Here is a 23,325-nt window from a genome sequence, read left to right on the forward strand (position 1 = left end):
GGGGGCTTCAGGGAAGGTTTTCCCGAGAAAGTGATGTGGGACTTCTGCTCTAGTTTTCACCACACAGGCCATCCTACCCTCTGCCTCAGCTGTCTCCCTTGCTAGAAAGGCCAGCCTCCACACCCATGGGTTTTGGTCCAGGGCCTGATTTAAAGCTTATGCAACAAATGTGCATTGAATTTAATTGTCAGTGGTTAGAAGCGCTGAGAAGGAAGGTGGCTAGGTTCCAAAGAAGAGCTTCACTGTTATGGTAACAGTGGGCACAGGGTCCTCCTGGATGCTTTGGAATGCCTCAGGGGTGGGGGGTGGACAGCGTAGAGGTGGAAGGGGGATCTGCATTTATTCCAGGGCCAGGAGAAGCACTGTGGCCTTTACATTCCGAGCCCCAGGGTGCAGGAGAGCAGGGGGTTGTCTCAGAATGGAAGCTGGACAGACATACACTCCCCTTGGCCAAGGGAGACCCGTGTCATGGCCCGTGTCCCTGAGTCACCTTAGGTACCCCTCTGAGCTCTCGGAAGCTCCTTCCCCTCGGACATGAGAATAGAAGCCACTCTTCCTGAACAGACTCTGAATTTGGTGGTAGTGGTGGTGTGGAGGCAGGCGCTGCACTGGTGAGGTGGTTCCCAGGAGCGGTTCTCTGGAATTTTCTCCTAAGGCAGAGGTGGGGTGGAGGCAAAAGGAGAGATCCAGAGAGGCGTCGAGGCCGCAGCCCGCCGCCTGCCCAGGTGGCAGAGGGGCCGCGACTGGCCCGCAGCCAGAGCCCAGCGGTGTCCGGGCGCCCCTCCCCGCCGCTCGAGCCCTCCCACTTCCTCTGAAGCAGCCGCGGCTGTCAGGGAGCCGGGCGCCGCGCGCAGTGCAGGCTCGGGGCGCCTCGCAGAGGAGGCTGTCGCTCTGGCTCGCCGCCCCCTGCCGCTGCTCCGCACCGCGCCCCGCCGCCGCGCCGCGGACCATGGACCTGACCAGGGGCCTCCTGGTGGCGTGGGCCCTCAGCCTGTGGCCAGGTACGTGCCCCCTTATACCCCCCCCACCCCCCCGCCTCCGGGAGCCCCTCCCTGACCCGCCGAGGCCTGGGATACAGCTGCCAGGAGCCGGTCGCGGTGCGCTCCCAGGGTCCGACCTCGGCGGCTCTCGGGGACGTGGGTCCCCCGGGAACTGGCTGCAGTCGAGCGACTCCGCCAAGTTCCGCGCTAGAGGGAGGCGCGCGGAGGCGGCCAGAGGCCGGGAGTTTGGTGGAGTTGAAGAGACTCGAGTTGAAAAGCGCCGAGGGCTGGTGGCCCCGCTGGGCGCCCTGCTTACCTCCAAGCGCCCCGCCGAGCTTTCCGCGCCGCCGCGGGGGTCACTCGCGGTCCCGGGAGCGCCGAGGGCGCGCGTCCTGAGCGAGGGAAGGGGTCAGGGCGCCCGGAGAAAGCATCCCTAAGAGTGGAGAGCCTGCTGCGGCGGTCCCAGGGAAGGGGGGGGGGTGCTGGGGGAGAGCCGGGAGCCAAGAGCCGCCCAGGGTCCCTCGGGCCGGAACGGAGCGCAGCCTTGAGGCGGTCGGCGCCCAGGCTCTGGTGAGCCGTCGCGGGCCTAGCGGAAGGCTGCGGAGAGCAGCTCGGCAGTCCAGGGCCCCCGAAAACATTACCTGACCCTCGAGATAGGGACGGGGCATCGCCCCCCAGCCCGCGCTCAGAACTGTGCGCTCATTCAATAATGCGGGGGATTCCGCCATCGCTGAGACGTGCGCCGCCGCCTAATGTACTCCAGGTGTCGCGGCGCGGCGGGGACCCCAGGCCGGCGGGGCGGGCGGCCCGGAGCGAGAGGCCAGCCCTGGGCCATCCTCACTGGGGCACCCGGCCCGGGAGTCCCCACACCCCGAGTTACGGCGCGACCCGCCACTTGGTGGCGGCGGCCAGAGGCGCTGTTCTACGGATCGGGAAAGCTTGCGGGTCCCCTCCTTGGCGTGGCCGAGTGCTCTGGCGGCGACCAGCACCTCGGAAACTGGCCGAAGGGCCTAGCCTCCCCTTCTGCGTGGGCTCCAGGTCTGGGCTGGGGCCAGTAGTAGGAGTCAGATGCGGTGGCAGGGGGAGAGGCGCCCTCAAAGAGCACAGGTGGAGATCCCCCAGCCCAAGCAAGCTCACCCAGTCCCGGGGTACTACGGCAAACAAGTGCACCCAGCGTCGGTCTATAGTGGAGCTTCTGGGAGGGCCTGTAGTTGAAAGGGGCTGTGCTGGTGGGGTTCAGTTCAGATCGTAGAGTCACAACTGAAAACAAACATTGATGCTTTAAGTTGGGGAGGAGAGAGCGTTGGGGACAGTGGGGGAAGAGCTGCGACCAGGCCAGCATATATCTAGAAACTGGCTGCCGGAGGAGGTGGTGAAGCCCTCTCTAGGTCATTTAGGCAAGAGGGGGAACTCTAGGAAGTGCCTTCAGATCACTAGGAGACCCAGCCATAGAAAAAGGGAATGCACTCCTGTGTGACCCCAGATATGTGGCCCCACCAGAACTTGAGTTGAAATGGCTGCTTTAGGGGCTAGAGACAGTCCAGACCTCAAGGGGCAAAAGCTTTGAAATCAGACCTGGCTTCCCGTTCTGGCTTTGCTGCCCACTAGCCGTACAGCTTTAGGCATGTTATGCAATCTCTACAACAGGTATCCTCCTCTGTGAATGGAAATAGATATTCTGAGACCAGAAAGCTGTTGGCATGATTAAGTCAGGCTGGCCCTGTAAGAAAAGTTCTTAACACAGGGCTTGGTACACAGTATGGCTGAATCGGTGGTTGATAATGATAAAGCAGGGATGGAGGGGGGTAAGGGCGTGCAGTGAAGGACAGGGACAGGATTTGTGACTCAGAGCTCCCTTCATATGGAGAAAACCACTCCTGAGTTATGTCTGGTCAGTCTGAGTTCTTGAAATATGGGATTCGTTAAACATATCAATCAGTGTTGGAACAACATCTGCAAGGAACTGGGGGTGGGGCCCAAGCATGTATGCAGTCAGGGCCCTGCCTGTAGCTGAGAACAAGGTGAGACCAGGGAAAGCTAAATAGAAGCACTGGGGAGTGAATGGCACAGAGAAGCTAAGAGCTGCAATTCGAACAGGAGAAGTTCAGTTCCGCTTGAATAAGGCTTCCTGCAGGAGGAGATAGCATTTGGACTGGGCCTTAAAGGAGTGTGTAGAGTGTGGATAGACCTTAAAGTGGGACTGTTTGTACATTAGAGTGTTATTTCCTGGAACTACAGTAGTTAAAGAACAAAAAGATGAATATTTGAAAACCACAAAGATGACTCTGGTCAGTAGTGACTCTGGAGATTAGAAGGGTCACAGAGGTCATTGGGTCCATTCCCCCAGCTCCAGAGTAGGACTGATGTTGATGTCTCATCTGTGCATCACATGGGTTCAATGTGAGGATTATCAGGAAGCTTGCCTACTGGTGATGGCACAGTTTGGCTGGGCAGGGACTTGTCACAGGCCATGTTGGTGGGGGAGTCCTCATTAAGGCCATTATGAGTTCAGAGCCTTGATCTTTCCAGAGCTTCTGCTGCAGGCTGTGAAGGGTGATGAGATGGGCAGAACTATCAAGAAAGCCAGGAAAAAAGTAGACAGGTCCAAAGACTTTTATAGCTGACGTTCAGAGAGAACAGACCCATTGATCAGAACTTGCCTATTGTAATGCATATGATTAGGAAAAAGAATATATATATGTATAACTGAGTCACTTTGCTGTACAGCAGAAATTAAACACAGCATTGTAAATCAACTATACTTCAATAAAATTTTTAAAAATAAAATAAAAGTGAAATCCTCCCAGTTTGGAAGCAGAAAAAAAAACTCAGTCTTTACTGAGCACTTGTTACCTGACAGGTGATGTAAAGACACATAGGGAGATCAGACAGAGCGTGGGGGTGAAGGCCCTGGGGTTTCACTGCCTGGGATGGGTCTGGCCTCTGCTAATTGGGACTCTGTTTCCTTGGCAAGTTACTAACCAGCTCTGTGCCTCAGTTTTCTCATCTGCAAAATGGGGATGATAACAATAGAACTTAAAGAGTATCCAAAGATTTATGATGTATATAAAGTATTTGGAAAGTTGCAGGCACATATTGAGCATTTAGGAGTTTGTCTTTCTTCTCCATCATCATCATCATCATCATTGCTCATTACTGGCCATTGAGTAAGGGATCTAAGGATGCAGAGATGTAACCTTCATACATCATACTCGTAAATAAACCTAAACTTTCCTAATCCCTTCTCCCAAAGGCCTGGCCCAAAATCTTGGTCATAATGGGAACTCAGGGTTTTTTGTTTTTGTTTTTGTTTTTGCCATTGAGGCTGTCTTGAAGTCAGTATGATCCTGGCATGAGTGTTTTGTGTCGTTGGAGAGGAGAAGAACCATACCACTCCCTTATGTGTCCTTGTGGGTGGGGGTCTCATTCAGCAGAAAAACCTTGTATGGAAAAGGCACAGTACTGGGCACCACAGGTGTGCAAAGACTAAAAAGATCCAAGTCCTGCTCTCCAGCTTGGGAAGGGCAGGGAAGGAGATAAAGTTTGTCACTTTGCCTCCCCAGTGCCCGCCCTGCTGGGAGCTTGTCAGCCAAGCCTCTCAGCCACCATCAGCCGTGGAGCTTCTGGACCCTTCCACAGGCAGACCCTGGGGACCCTAATGAGATGAAAGTGGAATATGACCCTCTTTCTTCTTATTCACCGTGCCCCTATCTCTACCCTGCAGTGGATCCCCCAGAGATGGGATGTCTATCCCCTCAGCTAGACATCCTCATTGTTCCCAGCCCACCCACAGGGCTGTGGGTCCTTGAGAAACTCAGACAGCAGCTCACCTTCATTTTGCCCTCTGTGAACCTCTTTGTCTCCCCTCCTGCAGTGACAGCTTCCTCCAGCAGCAGGGACTTCCCTTCCATCCTCTCCCCTCATTGCTTAGGACGGAACTATGGTCTTAGCTGGCCTAGCTTGGCTCTTGCTGTATAGAAGGGAGTTTTTGGAGAATTAAAAAGCCCTCTTTTCTCTCCTTAATGCCTGACTTTGGAGATTCTTGTCTCACTATAGGCTTCCAGATCTTACTTACATTGTTCTATTGCAGTTGCAAAGAGAAAGGATCCATCACAATCCTCCCCAGGTAGTGACAGCCTCTGGCTGGCTCAGGGAGGGTCAGCTACAAAACAAGCTTTAAACATGCACTAACACATTCCAAAAACGGTGTCTCGTCTGGCCCTCATAGCTTAACGCCCCTATCCGAACACCACCGAACCGTGGGCTACCCTCAGGAATTCATAGCCATTTGAAACTATTTTCCCAAAACGATTATGAGCTCCAAAGTCACCCACAGGCCCTCAGTGTGGAGTTCTTGCTCTAGAGAGCTGTGGTCCAGGAAGGAGGGTCCCCATCCCCCAACATGTAAATCCTGAGTGTACCAATTCTTAGTTGAAAGCCCAGAAGGTTACCAGCCAGGGGAAAAGGGGAGGAGACTGGAGTCGGTCATCTCATAAGCCAAAAATAAATAAGCTCCCCCAAAATTCCATGAAGGGTTTTCATACTTTGTACTTATGACCTTCACGAAATGAATAAAATTCCTCCTGGAGGAAGACGTCAGTGTGGTCAAACATGCCCCCATCTCCACCCCCACCGCCTCTATCCCAAACTTCCTCCACCTTCGAGCTTACTGAGCTGGAGTGATGATCATTATGTGTGGTCTGGGAGCCCAACTAGATTCAAATCCTTTCTGCTTGGGTGACCCTGGATAAGTCCCTCTGGGCCTCATTTCCTCATCTGTAAAATGGGTAGAATAACGACTTCACAGGCTGATGTGTGCTTTAGATGATCTCTACGTGGTTCACTCATATCAAGTGTTTGGAACAGCATCTAGCACCCAGTAAGCCCTCAGTGCCTGATACCAGGCACTGCGTCAAGCATTTTCTCACATCTCAGCTAGGCCTCGCTATGGAAGTCACTACAGCAATCACCAGGTTACACGTGAGAAGTTAAATGGTTCATCCAGGGTCATGCTGACTGAGTAAAAGGCGATGTTTGGTGTTTGCCCTTAATCCACGCATAATGTCTCTTCAGGAGGGCACAGAAAGATGAATAAGATGCCCTTGCTGGAAGATACTGTCTTCAGGGAAAATGAGATCTGTACGCAAATGGCCATCCTCACATGGGCACTGGTCCAGGAGAAGCAGCTGTCTCCTTCAGACTCAGCTAGACAGCGATTTCCCACTCAAGATGCTGGCTTGGTGAGAAGTGGTCCTCACGCCCTGCCTTTTAATACGGGAGCCTCTCTCCCTCACTTGCCTCCCTGCTCGGGGCCGAGTGGGGCTCTACCATCTGCCCCCAAGTCCCAATATTCTGCGCCACTCTGACTGCCTCTCCAACCCTCCTCAGGGTCTGGGCTGGGCATTGCTCTCCTCCCTTCCCTGCCTCTGCTTCCCCTAATCAAAACCTGCTCTGAGCTCCAGGCCTAACGCGTTAATTCATGCTGTACAGCACTGATGAGTGATGACAGCTTCATGTGTCCTTCGAAGTGATTTGCATTTTAACTGGGCTGTGCCTTGAGCCAAAGGATCAAGGGGCTAATGATGGAATTTCAGGTACCAGGACCTGGAATAGGTGAGACCAAAAAGTTGAGGCAAGGGACCTGCCTGGCCTGGTCCGGCCCCTTACTCCACTACTCCATCGCCGATCAGATGGGTTCTACCTGGGCCCTTGTGGATGATGGGCGGCATCCTGTAACATAGAAGAAGCCGGTCTGTGGCTTGGGTGATGCTGCCCTAAAGCGGGCAGAGGTTTTTCCACGTGGCATGTGGGGTGAGTTAGGCAAGTTGCTATAGCAGTGTGCTCCAGGATTCCAAACAGGATGACACAGAGAAGGGGCTCCTGCCTCCGTAGCTGGGGCTGACAGCTTTCTTCCCCCAGCGGCATCACCCAGCTGGGCCAGGCTACAGGAATCCTGACCCTGCAGATTTCCAGGACCTGTTTCTTTGCAGACTGGGCCTCAAGAAGGCCATGGAAAAACCATGAAACGAGTAAGTGGATGCAGCTCCCAACAGTCTGCAAAGAGCGCTCCCGGGTATTTGTTCTGTCAGTCAAAATAGGCCAGGTGAGGTCAGAGGTCCTGTCGAGGCTGGTATGTCCATTAGATAGAGGGGGAAACTGAGGCTTTTCAAAGTTAAATGATTTCCTGTGATTTCCCCAAGATCACATAGGAATTCAGGGACAGATCTTCTGGCCAAAGATGAGATTAGAAACCTAGTTTGCTACACTCGTCAGAGGAACTTAAGGAGCAAGCAGTGCTTCGGCCAAAGGAATGAAGTTCTAATGGTAGATTTTCTACATCTGTGGCAGGCAGGTAGGACAAGATCATTGAAATCATTCTCTGTAGACCACTGGGGGTGTCTGCAGTCTCCACCATCTGTCCTTTCTGTCTCGCCCATCCCCAGGCCCTCAGACTACTGCTTTCTCCTACTGCCAGGAAGAAGACCACAAAGTGAGGTCCATCTCCTCTCCTTCTACTGGAATTGCTCTTTTCCTGGAGCTCATAGCCTCTCGTATTTGGTGACTGGTGGCAACCATCAAGTCCCATAAATAGTATGTAGACAGAGCTCTTCTCTGAGTTTATTCCCACCACTTACCACATATGCAGGATCAGCTACATAATCTGTGGGGCCCAGTGTGAAATGAAAATACAGGACTCCTTGTTTAAAGACTATTAAGAATTTCAAGGTGGCCACGGCAGAGCACTAAACCAAGCAGGGGCCCTTCTGAGTGTGGGGCTGAGCAACTGCTCACAGAGTTCTCCCTGCAGGCTTGTGAGTTGGCAAGGAAGGCGCCAGGATCCCTCTTGACACATAAAGAAACTGTGTGGCTCATCCATTTGGCCAGTATATACTGAGCACCCACTAAACCCCAGGCATCTCCAGGTTCTGGAAATTCCAAATCAGATAAGGCTCAGCCTCTGTGAGGGCAGGAAGGCACAGATCACACATGGGCTGCAGGGCCCATGCAAAGTGCTGGTGTCCGTAGATGCAGGGGTGCCCATAGAGCAGTTCTGAAGGCACACAGCCAGGGCTGTGGAATGATTTTTAAGCCATGGAATTCAGAAGATGCTTCTGTCTCCAGTTACTGCCTCAAGACCCCTTTGGGAACCTTTGGGGGGGACCTTCAAGTATTTGATGCTGGGCTCTGGAGTAGCCCTCTTGGTGAAAGCAAGAAGCCAAAACTTGAAATTCTGGCCTTTCCACAGCCACGGGTATTGGTGCTGCCGTGGTCCTGCTGGGCTAATCCTTCTAAATAGGAGGTCACTTCTTGGGTTTTTTACCTGCCCACTTCAGCCTCCCCTCTTGGTCTGCAGACAATCAGCAAGTCCAGTGGTCCTCATTCATGGGTGAACAAGAGAATGACGGTGTAAAACAAAACTTTTCACTGACCCCACCAGAGCACACCATCACTCTCCATGATGGAGCCTGGCCTTGGCATTTTTTTTTTTTTTTTTTTTTTTTTTTTTGCGGTACGCGGGCCTCTCACTGCTGTGGCCTCTCTCGTTGCAGAGCACAGGCTCTGGACGCGCAGGCTCAGTGGCCATGGCTCACGGGCCCAGCCGCTCTGCGGCATGTGGGATCCTCCCGGACCAGTGCACGAACCCGCGTCCCCCGCATCGGCAGGCGGACTCCCAACCACTGCGCCACCAGGAAAGCCCAGCCTTGGCATTTTTTTAAAGATCCCCAGTAATTCTAATGGGCAGCCAAGGCTGAGACTCATCGGTGTCATCTAAACCCAATCCCCAGTCAAGCAGAAGAGAAAACACTGTCCAGGGAAGGGAAATGACTTTCTCAGGGTCACAAACAGTCAGTGGTGAAACCAAGATGTAACCAATTGTCCTGCTTCCCAGTTTTCCAGCCCACCTCTCCAGCCTGCAGTTTCACAGGATTCATAGCCAGGCTGGGCTGGAGACACAGCGTGGAATCAGAGTTTGAGAGGCTGAGGCACAAGGGGGAATTTGAGATTGGAGTTGGTATCTGGAGGGTTATTCATTTAGTGACCTTGTCTGTGTCCCCCACAAGGCCATAAGCTATTGATCACTGTGTGGCCCCAAGTGGGACAGAGGAAAGCCAGAGAGGGGCTATGGGGACACCAGTTTGGCTGAGGATCCTGGTCAGAACTGCTCACAGGCAGACGGACTGGCACGGTAGGAGGTGTCCAGCAGGGGTTAAACAGAGCCGATCAGGGTCATTCCAACCCTGCGATTCTGGGCCCCACTGAAGCTGTTGTGAGTGTTCAGGTGAAGGAAGCACCTGACTCAGGATGGGGACTGTCAAAGAGGAGCCCAGGTGGGGTGGGGAAGGGATGCTCCATCAGGAAAAAGAGGACAGGCTTGCCTGGGGGAGGCAGAGCAGGAAGGCCCCGGGACCAGCCTGAGGCCCAAACTCCCTCCTGCCCCCATCCACCCAGACCTTCCTCTATAGCAGACAAAGTGAGGCTAAAACACAAACTGAGTGTGTAGTCGCTTCCCCTGCTTAAAACCCTCAGTGGCTCCCTATTGCCTTAGGTTGAGTCCAGCCTCTTTAATAGAGCTCACCAGACCCTGAATAGCCTGCACTCAGGACTCCCCTCTAGCAGCACCATGTGCATGGGCACGTCTACACCCCTGTGGCAGCTCCACTAAACTGAGCTTCTTAGTGTCTCAAACGCACCAGCTGTCTCTGTCCTTCACTCACATTGTTCCCTATATCGCATTCGACCCCCTCCTTTCTGCTGGCTGTCTCTCACTTATTCTTCAGGTCTTCCTCCTGAAAGCCTCACCTGACTTAGTCAGACCTTGGATCAGTTACTTTTGTGATCTCAAGATGCCTATACTTCTTACAGTGTTATACGCCATACACAACACGATATTATAATAGCCTGGACAGCTTTGCCCACTGGACTGGAGCAGGGACCACATCTCCTATCAGTCTCTGTATTGCCAGCTCTCCCACAGTGCCAGACGTAGTACTGCTCAAATAATATGTGTTGAATGAATGTAAGAACTGTCTAAGTCAACAGAAAGATATTTAAGGGCAAGATGGATGTCTTATGTTTCTTTGCAGATGCACCGCCAAGAGGTCCCAACACGGTGGCCTGTATTAGGTGCTGTGCTAGGGGCTCTGAGGGATAAAAGTTAAGAGATAAGTCCTGTCCTTCAAAGAGTTTATGGTCTAGTAGGAGAGAGATCTTTGGATAAACAACTAATACAGGGCTTCCCTGGTGGCGCAGTGGTTGAGAATCCGCCTGCCAATGCAGGGGACACGGGTTCGAGCCCTGGGCCGGGAAGATCCCACATGCCGCGGAGCAACTAAGCCTGTGTGCCACAACTACTGAGCCTGCGCTCTAGAGCCCGTGAGCCACAACTACTGAGCCCACGTGCCACACCTACTGAAGCCCGTGCACCTAGAGCCTGTGCTCCGCAACAAGAGAAGCCACCGCGATGAGAAGCCCGCACAACGCAACGAAGAATAGCCCCCGCTCGCCACAGCTAGAGAAAGCCTGCACGCAGCAACGAAGACCCAATGCAGCCAAATAAAATAAAATAAAATAACTAATACAAGGGAGGAAGTAATAAAAGCTGTAAGAGAGCTACAGATAAAAGACTCTGGAATTTGAGAGGTGAAAAAGAGATGATTTGTAACTGCAAGAAGAGCAGAGAATATATCTGGGGAAGAGCCTGACATTTGGTTGGCAGGATGCTGGAGTATGTGCAGAACTGCAAGAATGGAACATGGGCTGAGGCCACCGAGAGAGGACTGAATGCCAACTAAGGCATTTGGATATAGCAGATGGGAGCCACTGAAGGTTTTTGAGGGAGGGTAGAGCATGTTCTAATGTATGTTTTGAGAAGCTCCTTGGCGGGGCGGTGGGGGATATGGGTGTAGGTTGAATGTGACAGGACAACAACTAGAAGCAAGTGGATTGCTCAGATGGCTACTGCAGCAACCCGGCAGGAGGATGCCAGAGCCTGATGTAAAGGTGGTGAGAGGAGAGAGGAAGTGGGAACCTGTGGGGGGCAGAATGGAACATCCTTGGTCACCAGGGAAGGAAAAGGAGAGAATATGGAGGAGGGGGGGGGTGTTAAGGACCAGGAAGTTGAGTGGATCCTGGACATGTCGACTTTGCGGGGCTCTTGGGCAGGTGGAAATGTTGGCTGGGAGCTTGGAAGCGAGTCTGACTTGGAATGTTTTGACTGGGAGCCTGTCGCGTATACATGCTTAGTGGCACGCGGGCCTGAGAGAGAGGGAGAACCCATGGCATGGCCCTCCTGTCCCTCTATCCCCTTTCCAGGCCCAGAAGCAGTGATTCATGCCCCAAACTTAAAGAGAACCCAGATTCTGATTTTAAAAGCCTTTCAGAGTGGAAGAAACCAACGAGAAGGCCAGGCCAGACCACAAGCCAAACATCAGCTGTGGAATGTGCTTGCTGCTGACGGTGAGGCCAGCCAGGGGCAGACATGCTGGCAGGCTTGGCAAGAGGCCCCTCCGGTTGTCCGGAATATGTCAAAATGGTCACCGAGATGGTCCCTGCTCTTTCCTCTCTCTTCCGTGTGCATCTCTGCATTTGAGCACATCTTAAAACTAGCCCCTCCCCCCACCCCCAGTCTGTAAGTTGCACTGGTCCCCATGATCCTTGCTGTGAAAGCTCTGGTCTGCCATCCGTCTTCCCACCTCTGCTCAGCCCGGAGGACTAGGACCAGGAGACAGGCAGGGATCTGGGGGCTGCTCTGGGGGTGCCCAGAAAGGCTCCCGTGGCTTGTGGCAACCAACTGGTCTCCCTGCATCCGCCCTGTCCCTTGAGCTCCTGCACCCAGTAGCCAGAGGGATGCTGCTTGAATGTGGATGGGATCATGTCCTATCCCTCTGCCATGAACTCTCCGGGGCTCCCCTTCTTCTCTGGGTGAGAGCCTTGTGTGATCTGATTCCCCTGCCTTTTCCACCTCATCCTCTACTCCTCCCCCTCTTGCTGCTTCGGCTCCACCCACACAGTTTCCGGAATGTTCTTCAAACATACCTGGCGCCTTGGGCTTCGCACTTGCTATTCCTTCTGCCTGGATGCTCTTCACCAAAGAGCCTCTCTCACTTCCTTCAGGTCTTAACTCCAACACCCGCCTCTCATGGAGGCCTTTCCTGCACCCCTAACTAAAATGTCAGCCTCCCCTGCATGCACCCCCTTATATAAACCCCCGTGCCTGCTTTAGTCCCGCTGGGGTATTTCTCACTAGCGAGCATTATTACCGATTTTCTTTATTCACCTTGTTTATTGTCTGTCTCCTCCAACGGAGTGTCATCATGAGAGCAAGAATTTCTATATGTTGTTTTACGTGTGTATCCCAGGGTCCAGAGCAGTGCCCAGCCAGAGGAGGCAAGTAATAAGTAGTTGTGGAATGAATGAATCAATGAAGACCTCCCCCCAGCCTGCAGCAGCCTGAAATCCCATTAGTTAGTCCCCTTTGAGGTAAGTATCACCCTCTCCCCAGTCACCTGTCTGAGGATACCAGTCCCCTAGGCGTTCAGTCCTGACACTTCGCAGGCCATTGGTTAGTAAAGCCTTTCTTTCCAGACAAGAGTGTGGTGGTAGTTGCTGGCGGGCTGCTGAGGCGGAGGAGGGGATCTTGAAGGGAGAAGGGCCTTGAAAGGGGCCAAGTGTTCAGAGCAGGCAGCCCAGGCCAGCCCAGCTGGCCCCATGCTGTTCAGTGTTATTTACTGTGACTCAGAGAGGGCACAAGGAGACATGGGACAGACCTTGTTTTTACACAGAAAAAACCTAGGTATGTAATGGACTTCCCAGGGAACAGCGGGGTGGAGCAGAAGTTTAAAATGCCTCGTTTCCCACAGAAGGGTAGTGATTCAGACATCCTCCATGGACCGCAGAATGTGGATGTGTCCTCCGGTACCCCAGAAGGAGCTGGGAGTGCCCAGAGAAGATGGCAGGGGCTGAACAGTAGACCCCAATAGTGGACCAGGTTATGGTCCAATCCCTGGGAACCACCAGACCAGATTCTGCCCTGGTGACTGGGGAGATGACAATAAACCCATTGTACATGTGGGGAGACTGAGTCTGAGCCCAGTGAGGTTCATATTTGGGGCATGTAACCACTGACTTGAGGTTTGAATACCAGCCCTGGCACTTACTAAGTGTGTGACCTTGGGCAGCTCACATCCTCTCTTTAGAATGTATAATGGGAATTATAACGCCTACTTTGTAGGATTAGTATGAATAAATAGAAATAATACTGATTACCAAACAACATGTCTGGCAGGGATGACGTGCTCAATAAATGTGTACTACTTGCTAACAGTCATTGGGGGCTTCCATGAATCAGACTTTGTTCTTTTTTTTTTTAAATAAATTTATTTATCTATTTATTTTTGGCTGCGTTGGGTCTTCGTTGCTGTGTGCGGGCTTTCTCTAGTTGCAGTGAGCGGGCTTCTCATTGCGGTGGCTTCTCTTTTTTGCAGAGCACAGGCTCTAGGCGCGCGGGCTTCAGTAGTTGTGGCACGTGGGCTCAGTAATTGTGGCTCACAGGCTCTAGAGCACAGGCTCAGTAGTTGTGGCATACAGACTTAGTTGCTCCGCGGCATGTGGGATCTTCCCGGACCAGGGCTGGAACCCGTGTCCCCTGCATTGGCAGGCGGTTTCTTAACCACTGCACCACCAGGGAAGCCCCAGACTTTGTTCTGAGCACTCTTCTTCTCAATAATCCTAAAAGAGGGGTGCTGTTATCTCCCCCATTTTAGACATGAGGAAACTGATGCATGTCGTTAAGTAACTTACCCAAGGTCACCAGGGTCATAAAGTCACAGCCTGGGATTGGAACCCAGGGGGTGTGACTCCAGAAACTGCAATTCCCAGAGGTCATGTGACTTGACTGAGGTCTTGCAGCTGCCGATAAAAATGAAATCCAGACTCCAAATTCAGGTTTGATCATCTCCAAAGCCCACCTTCTTTCCTGCTTTCCCTGTACTGCTCACACAGCTCTGGCCATATCTGTGTAACATCTGGAGTACTTTCACTTAATAATTTTCATTCAACTGACTTTAAATCAACTCAGTCTTTTCACTTACCTTCATCGTAAGCAATAATTGCTGTGAAACCTAAGTTTTGATTTGCTTGTAATTTTTTAATATCCATTAAACATGAGTTGTCAAGTTTTAATGTTCACCCTTGTCCCACGTAAACTCTTCTCACCCACTATGCCCTAGGAGACACTAGGTCACCCTGTGCGGCCCTCAGCAAGGACAGGTGACCCCTAGTCCCTACTCATCCAGAACTGAAGTGCGACGGGGCTCAGGTTTGCCTGGGGGACGTTTTGACGAGACACACCTAGACTCCATTCATCTGTGGCATGATTTCTCAGCTGCCCTGGCTCTGTCTTCTTGGAGGTTTAGTCAAGGTCCCCTCCAGGGCTAGTATCCCCTTGGCACACACCAGGAAGAGTCCAGAGAAGTTGGCAGGTGTGGCCATTTTCTGTCGTGCTCAGCCCACCCCAGGGTGAGGCCCAGGAGGGCACTTTCCCACCACCTGGTAGCCAGGTCCCTTAGTGTTTCTGTAGTGCTGTTTGGCTTGGCAGTGGCCCCACTGGACTGGTGCCCACTGCTGATGGAGACGGGCCAGGAAGAGGGGTCTGCCCAGGGTGCCCCACTCATGAGGGCGGAGGGAGCTTTTATGTGGAAGCAGAGGCCAAAAGCCCCAGATCAAAGCTTTGCTGAGCATTGCACTGGCCTGGAGTTGGGAAGGGGGCAGGGAGGGATGTGTTAGGGGGAGAGCAAGGAACCACTGGGGTGGGCAGTCCAAATAAGTCTGTTGTCTCCATGAAAGAAGAGGAAACCCCCAATCCTCTCAGTAACAAATGTCCTTAGAGGATGTAGGTTAAAGTGGAGAGGAGGTTGCTGCTTTCTCTGGGCCCTAGCAGCTCCAGAAAGGCCTCCTCTTCCAAGAAGCCCTCCTGGATCACTGTCAAAATGATGATCATATTTCTGTGAGCTTCTCTATCACATCAGCTGCATTTCATCAGCTATCATCTTATCAGCTCCACCCTCCCTCTCCACAAGGCTGCCTGTCCCTCGGGCAGTGGGCACTGTTCACTACCTTGCCTCTTACCTTCTCCTCCCCTGTATAGCGTCCCACCATCCTGCCCTACCTCCAACTCTTAGGGTCTCGACACTGCCTCAGGCAGTTCATGCCAGCCCGCGCCCCTCTTCTTTAAACCTTGACTCCGCTCAGCCTGCTGGGCAGTAAAGCAGCTGCAGACTAACTCACATGGAGGAGTTCATGGCTAACTGAATATTAGACCTACCCTGCCTCTTCCTGATTCTATAGGAAAGGCTGTTTGAAATCAGCCATGGCTTAGCCCACATGGACCAATCTGGGCCAACCCTGAATGGAGCAGAAGTGGAAACCAAAGCCTGGGACTGGATTACCTCTCTCACTAACTGGACCCTCCAAGCCTAGGGTAATGAAAAAGCCCTAGACTGTGGATGAGGACCTCTGGGTCAAGTTCAGGCTCCAATTCTAAACTTAAGTGAGCCATGTGCCCTCTTGAGATGTCCATTCAGTCCCTCCTAAAATAAATATTTGGCCTTCATGTTTCTAAAAGGTCTTCAGTGGCTGTGCTTCCATGCTTCTGTAAACATTTCCTGAGCCAGAACCTTGACTCTGGGTATAAAGCCACGTGTAACACAAGAAAGAAGTTGACAACAGGAGTTCTATTTTATTTTATTTTAAATTTATTTTATTGAAGGATAGTTGATTTGCAGTGTTGTGTTAATTTCTGCTGTACAGCAAAGTGATTCAGTTACACATATGTATACATTCTTTTTCATATTCTTTTCTATTATGGTTTGTCACAGGATATTGAGTATAATTCCCTGTGCTCTACAGTAGGACCTTGTTGTTTATCCACTCTATATATAATAGTTTGCATCTGCTAATCCTAAACTCCCAATCCATCACTCCCCCAACCCCCTCTCCCCCTTGACGACCATAAGTCTGTTCTCTATGTCTGTGAGTCTGTTTCTGTTTCGTAGATAAGTTCATTTGTGTCATATTTTAAATTCCATATATAAGTGATATCAGATATTTGTCTTTCTCTTTCTGACTTATTTCACTTAGTGTGATAATCTCTAGATCCATCCATGTTGCTGCAAATGGCATTATTTCATTCTCTTTTATGGCTGAGTAGTACTCCATTGTATATATGTACCACATCTTCTTTATCTGTTCATCTGTCGATGGACATCTAGGCTGCTTTCATGTCTTGGTTATTGTGAACAGTGCTCCTGTGAACATAGGGGTGCGTGTATCTTTTTGAATCATAGTTTTGTCTGGATATATGCCCAGGAGTGGGATTGCTGGGTCATATGGCAACTCTATTTTTAGTTTTTTGAGGAACCTCCACACTGTTTTCCATAGTGACTGCACCAGTTTACACAGGAATTCTATTTTAAAACAACTTCATCTAGAGCATGGGGGGACCCAGTGCATGGTTGGCCCTTCATCATCCACAGGTTCATGAGGATTCCTGGGCTTCAGAGGCCTCTTGAGAGGCCTCAGCGTCGTGTCTGCCTGGGGGGGAACGTGGAACCTGAACATCCCAGATAAGTAGCTCTCCTTGGCTTGCATCCCTCCAGTGACAATTGGCCCACCACCTCACAAGGCAGGACTTTGTTTTCTAGCAAAGGCAGAGGAAATCATGAGCCCTTAACTCTCCTAAGGACCTAAAAGTGGGAGTGAACATTTGGGATAGTTTTGAAAGCATGAGTAACTGACATATACCAAAAACCAAAGGGTTCTGCATAATCCCCAGAGAACCAAAGCACTTCCACTCCCCAGCCTCCTCCATCCGCACCAAGCCTAGCTAATAGCATCCAGCTTAGCTTGTGTTCTGGTGGATCTATGTTGAGCTCTGTGCAGAGGGAGAACTTTTCAAATGGGTAGGGTGTATCCACTGTAGGGCGGGCCCTGCAGGCTTGGAAGGGATGGGCCCTCGCAATTCCTTTTTTTAGTTTGCATTCAAAGACCAGGGACAGACAGGCCCAGCAGTTCTCTGGGTCCTCACTGCCCTACTTCCTCTTCTTCAAGGGAAAGCCTTGCCACAAATTGCATATCCTGAGCTTTGTCTTTTTCTTACTTTGTCCAAACACCCCCTGGGCTGGGGCTAACCCCAGATGCCCAGGGCTCTTGATCCACACACTCATGACAAGCAGGAGACATCTTAGGAGGTGGAAAACCAAAACCAAACTGTCTGAGCTCTTTGAACTGGTTAGTATGTCAGGAAAGGGAGGGACTCACTGTCTAATTCGTCTCCCCTAGAAATGGCCAATGGCCAGGAACAGAGTGGGCAGGGCTGCCACGTACAGCTGTGCAGGCTGCGCACTGCATAACTCAGTCAACTACAATGTAAACAGCCCCCTCTGCAGTTGTGTAGTGAAGTGCAGTGACCTGGGAGTGGGGGGTACAGAAATTGGTAACCGAGTACATAAATGGGCTTCATTAAATCCAACACAGGGACTTAGAGATACAGCATTTAGTCCAGTGTGTGCTTTTAACAGATAAAGAAACTGAGGGCCAGAAAGAAGAAGAAATTGGTCCAAAGTCGTAAAACAAGTTAGAAGCTGTGCTGGGATTAAAACTAGGGCTTCTGAAGCCAAATTCAGTGCTCTGAGTTCCCTCCCTCCCTGAGGCTCTGAGTATCACATTCCCTGTCTACTCCTTGTTAGCAGGTTAGTGTGTGAGGTTAGTGAGGTTCTTGGAGGCCTGGATATTTCTATTCTTTCTCTCTCTTTTTGGTCTCATATTGTCTTATATGTCAGTAGGTGCATATTGAGCCTCTTTTGTGTGCTAGGCATTATTCTAGATCCTGAGGATAAAGATACAGTCCCTTCCAGTGGAGTGCTGGTAAATGGTTAACAACCGATTCTGGCTCTTGGAATGGGGTGGAGAGAGTCCTTCTTTGTAGCCATTTGCCAGTTACTGTGGTGTAAATCCTCCCACCATGGTCAGCTTTAAGTGACCAACAGGCATCACTGGATGGGAAGATTGCACACAATTGTCTCTTGTGAGCAGGGACCAGCACACCACTCGTTCCTTCCCTTGTAGAACTTAAACTCTAGTGGGAGAATAAGCAAATAGCTCTTGTAGCCATCTGTTATTATGTTTAACTGTAAAAGAAACAAAGAAGATGCTTTGAGGGAGAGGAATGGATTCTCCATAGCATGGTCAGGGAAGATTTCTCCCAGGCTGTGACATTAAAACTGGAGGTGGAGAAGGAGCTGCCTGAGCAAAGATTGGGGGGCGACTGTTCCACACAAAGGGAAAGACCTTGCAAGAGCTTGGTTTGAGGAGCAAAGAGGAAGGCAGTGTGGCTGGAAGCAGGAAGTGGTGAAGTTCACGGCACAGGAGCAGACTGATCCTGCAGGGCCTGGTGGGCCCTGAGGAAGGGTCTGGAATCTACCCTACATGCAATGCGAGGAACCTGGAGGGTTTGAAGCAGGAAAGTTCCAGGATCTGATTGGCATTTTTAAAAGATCGCTGTGGCTGCTGTGAAGAGCATAGCTTGCAGCTGAGCAAAATTAGAATTGAGGGACCAGTTAGAAGGCTCTTGCCAAAGTCCAGGCAGAAAAGGATGAGAATGACTTGGGCTGGGTGATGTCAGAGGAAAGAGAGAAGAGTGGACGCACTTGAGAGGGATGGAGAGGGTAGAACCTGCACGGTTTGCTGATGGGAAGTGACAGAAAATCCTGAGGAAGGACCTCCAAGCTTCTGACTTGAGCAATCAGGGTGGTACTGCCAAGTGCATCGATGGGGAGACTTTGGGGAAAAACCAGTGTGGAAGGGAAAATCTAGGGTACCTCTTTGGTCATGTGAAGTGAGGGATGCTAGAAGACATCCAAGTGAAAATGTTCTGTGGGCAGCTGGACATTGATTGTGGGACTCAGAAGGCAGGACTGGGCTGGGGTATGACTGGGGCTTCTTGGGAGCCTGGGCCAATTTGAGGTGAGTGGAGGAAGGCAGCAGCCCAAGGCCCCAAATACTCAGATCCTAAAGTGGATGCTGGGGTCACATCTCTTGAGTCCAGTTTTTCCACGCAGCTTGGGTGTGTGTGTATGTGTGTGTGTTTGTTAATCAAGACTTCATTGCACTTTAAATGAACTTACAACACAGATTCATAATATCACTGTTGGTGTGTTTTAAAATACATCATGGTAGCTCCTGAAAGCTTAAAGAAAGAGCTCCATTTTGATCAATGTCTCTACCTAGAGAGAAAGAAAAATGATGTAAGACAGAAAATACACTGGCTTTCATCACCAAGACATCCGTCTTGTTCCTGACGGAGGTGATCCACGCGTTATTCCTGAGGGAGGTGATCCCTGGGATGGCTGTCCAAGGCTGGGAGTGAAAATAATGTTAATTACAGTAAATTTCAGCCTGGTGTTTCCCTTTTCAATTTTTAGGCCTGTTTTCCATGAACCTGACATCTGCTTAAACAGCATATTGGCAAACTCCTGATTTCTTTAACAAATAATAAAAAGGGCAGATTTTTGCTCTCACCAGCACTTGCTGTCTTTCCATCTCCCCCCTCTGGATGCTTACGCAGTGTCTCTATTTCAGTCCACATCCACCTGCCCCTGCAAGCGTCTGGTCTCCACCACAGATCTTGGAGATGGGGCCCTCTCCACTGCAGGAGGCTGCCCAGCCTGTGTCTGATGGTTTCTGATTTAGAGGATTCTTCCTTCCGTAGGGCTGCACACGCTTTGGAGAGTTGAAGCATGTCGTGATAAGTCACACATTAGCAAGCATGTGTTCATCGAGCACAAAATAGGACACCAGAACCGGTTTTTGATGAGACAAGGATGCTCAAGTAGGGGAGAGACGTTGGCAGGCCAGGGAAGAGGCAGGGACTGTCAGCACCCAGCATGTATCATGAGGGCACCGTGGAGCCTGGCTGGGGTGCAGAGGGTGAATTGATAGAGGGCCGAGGGTAAAGGGAGGGCTGCCCTGTGTCCCATCTGCTCATGTTCTACTCAGATGAATATTGAGTTAATTTGATAAGCTTGTCCATGGTCATTCATTCAGTTGTTCATTCATGAGTCTGTTCTGTCCACTTTGTTGAGAGCCTGTTGTATTGCAGACACTGTGCAGGGAGCAGAGGTGAGGAGGGACAGAACCCCCTCAGCTTGGTTAAAGTAGCCTCCCTTTTGGCACCAGAGGTAAGGTTAGCATAGGGTCTTCAATGCTTCAACTCAAATGAAAGCTTCTCAGAGAGGGCTATCACCGGTCCAGCTGGAAGGGTGTCATTTTCAGGTGTGAGTAGGGGGTCTTATCCGACCCCACAAAGGAGAGCTCTCAGCTGCCCTGCCTGCCCTCTCACAGACACAGCCAGCTTTGATGAGTATGCTCAAAAGCACTAAAAGATGTGTAGCCTGGGAAGCAGACAGGATGAGACCTCGGCACCAGCACCTGGGCCCCAGGCAAGTCAGTCTTGGACCTTTAGTTTCCTCACCTGTTCAATGGGGAAGAAATCCCAAATCACTTGTTAGAATTAAATGAAATACTCTTCTAAGGCACCTGGCCCATCCTGGCACTTGGTAGGTGCTCTGGGAGTGGCAGCTGAATCACGCTGGGAGATTCGGGGAAGGAGAGGAACAAGAACCCTGCCCAGGGACTGGGGAGGGCTTGATCCCCACTCTACATGTGCCCCACCAGCTAGAAGACTGGGTCCCGGCAGGTAACCTTCCTTAGCCTCCGTTTCCCATCGGGGAAAGAGGCCCCAAGCCCACCCTTTGTGTGTGTTGACTTCATATTTGTCCATTGCTTCCCCTAATGTTTGCAACTCTAGGCCCCAAGGGGATGCAGGTGCAGTCCATGGCGTGGTTCCGTCCCCTGGACTCTCCGCCCCAGGTGGGGAGGGTTGGCTCAGGAGGCAGGACAGTCAGGGAAGGGCACAGGGTGGGTAGATGGAAAGGGTGAGTGGGACATGCCCTGGGCCCCCTGACAGGCAGGTGCAGGGTGGGGCTGACAATATGAGAAGGCATTCGGGGGTAGGGAACTGAGAGCAAAACCTTGGAGGGGAGAGGGGCAGCCAGCACTCCTGCTGTGTGGACTGCTTGTTAAGAGGCTGCCTGTAGGGACCTGATGAGGTGAATATGCGAGCTCTCTCCCAGCTGACACCTCTGTGCACACGTGAGGGCTTCCTCCAGACTCGGCTCTAGTGGGACCCAGAACTCTCCAGCCACGGTGGTCCCCCGCCTCATCTCACACACGAGGAAGCTTTCTGATTCTTATGTGTTCTTTTTCACACATTTAACGTTCAGGGGACATCAAAGTACATATTGATTTGGGTTCTTCTTCCCTGGAAGGTGGACATGTGGCCACAGAAACCCACGCCACAGCCGCTGGCAAGCTCAGAGCCGCTCGTGGCCAGAAGCAGCAGTGGGTGTGGACCAGGGATGCTCTGGCTCCCAGATGAGATCACTTCCCTGAGATTCCCCTAAGAAACAAGTGCTGTGCTCATTCCGTGGGGAGGGACGACGCCTTTCCACGGAAGTCACTCTCCAATTCCCTCTGCCTTCTCTCTCTGTCCAGTCTGGGGAAAGAGCTGGCCCTTCAGACTGAAGGCACCTCCCTCCCCTAAACCCACCCCTCTCTCTGGACTCCAGTGGGGAGAAATCATTGCCACCTGTCATTACCCCTCCCCACCCTGTCCTCTCTGGCTAGTCCCTTGGCCACATGTGCACGCGCATGCACGCACAGCACACACACGCACACACCAGTTGCTGCCAGTGAGCCGTGTTCTGACCTGCGTGAAGCTAGGGGAGCCAAGGATAGGAGAGCCCATCCAGAGATCAGGTTCTCTCCTGCTTCTTCAACAGAGGGAAGGAGAAGGAAGGACGGTGGTTGGCTGGTGATATTAGTGGTTGGAGGAGTATGAAGCAGGGTAGACTCCATAGCGTTTCCTTCTGAGGAAAAAGGCAGTGTGATAATGACCAGTTAGCAGAGAGACATGAAGCCACACCCAGAAGGCAGTCATTGTGTAAAAGAGTCAGATGCTGAGTAAGTTGATAGAGAAGTTAGGAAACAGGGTGGTCTTTGCCAAGAGTAGGGAGGACGCATTTGTCTCTCTCCTGGGGAGACCCAAGTGTGGGCAGGTTTGCTCTAAAGCACCAGGGGGGCAGCAGGGCCTGGTGGTAAGAACTGGCTTGATATCACCAGACCAGCCCCCACCCGATCATGGCCCCCAGTTCTAGCAGCAGGGCAGTGGCAGCTCAGGGCTAAGCCACTGGGGGGCAGCCGGGAGGGTGTTACAGCTCACTTTCGTAAGTGGCTTGAAGCCGAGGGGCACTTGTGTTGGACCCAAGTGCTAGAGAGGAGGGAGGGAATGGCCCCGGTCCTGGCAGCCAGCCTGATAGAGACCTGCAGGGGCAATGGCCCTCTGCTTGCCCCCTTGGGGTGCCCCAGTGTTCAACTGCCTACTCCTCCCCTCCGAAGGGAGATGAATTTGGAAATGAAGCCAGAGGAGAAGGGTGACACAGACTCAGAACATCCTGACTGTTAAGGTTTTCAGACCACCTGGTCTAGCTTCCTCCTTTTCTATATTGGAGACTAAGGCCTGGGGAGACGTAACTTGTTTAAGGTTCAGCCAGTCAGTGACAGAACCCAGGGGATGACCCGGGTCTCCTGGTGCCCAACCTAGTTCTACTCATCACAGCAGCCCTAGCTCTCAGGAGGTGGGCATTGTAGTCCCATGTCCCCTTTTCTGAGTCCTAGAATCAGCTGTCCTAAAGTCAGGAGTCCATCCTCTGGCCTTTGACCTTGGCAGTGGTCCTCCAGCCATGTCTCCCTCCTAAGGGATCATGGCTTCCAAGCCTAGAAGATCCCAGGGAGAGAGAAGCTTTGGTCACTCCAAGGCCATATAGCCATGTACTCAAGGATTCAGTGCATACCACTGGCATCCTCAATTTTTGAAATAAGACACGTCTGGAAGGGAACTGTGGTGCCCCCTGCCCACTAGCTCTAACTTTCCTCGCTGAGGTTTTAGCAGCACAGTCCAGCTCCAGGACGAGGCTGGGCTTTCTTGGAAAGGTGATCACATTGCCTGGACCCCCACCAAGACCTTCGTCCCTTTGACATCTGGGTGTGTCCAGAAGCCACAGCCAGGGAAGTAGGGCCCTGAGGCCAGGTCTCCACGGTTCAGGCAAGGAGAGAGGGAGCTGGGGCCTGGATAATACAGAGCATTAGATGACAGTTTTCTTTTTGGCTTGGGAATTCAAAATATGATCATTTTTGCCTGGAGAATTCCCCTTCCTAAGTGTGTTTGGCT

The 23,325-nt window shown here is 51.7% G+C and overlaps 1 protein-coding gene across 1 annotated transcript in view; it reads left to right on the top strand.

Moving 5' to 3' along the window:
• The first annotated feature begins 842 nt into the window (after window positions 1-842).
• ITGA11 (integrin subunit alpha 11) overlaps window positions 843-23,325 on the top strand; it is a 141,880-nt gene continuing 119,397 nt past the window's right edge. The window contains 1 exon segment of the mRNA XM_032621170.1: window positions 843-1,001. Coding sequence (XP_032477061.1) covers window positions 950-1,001 — 52 coding nt within the window. The 5' untranslated portion in view covers window positions 843-949.

The sequence above is a fragment of the Phocoena sinus genome, chromosome 2, assembly GCF_008692025.1.
Source record: "Phocoena sinus isolate mPhoSin1 chromosome 2, mPhoSin1.pri, whole genome shotgun sequence".
Classification (NCBI taxonomy): Eukaryota; Metazoa; Chordata; class Mammalia; order Artiodactyla; family Phocoenidae; genus Phocoena; species Phocoena sinus.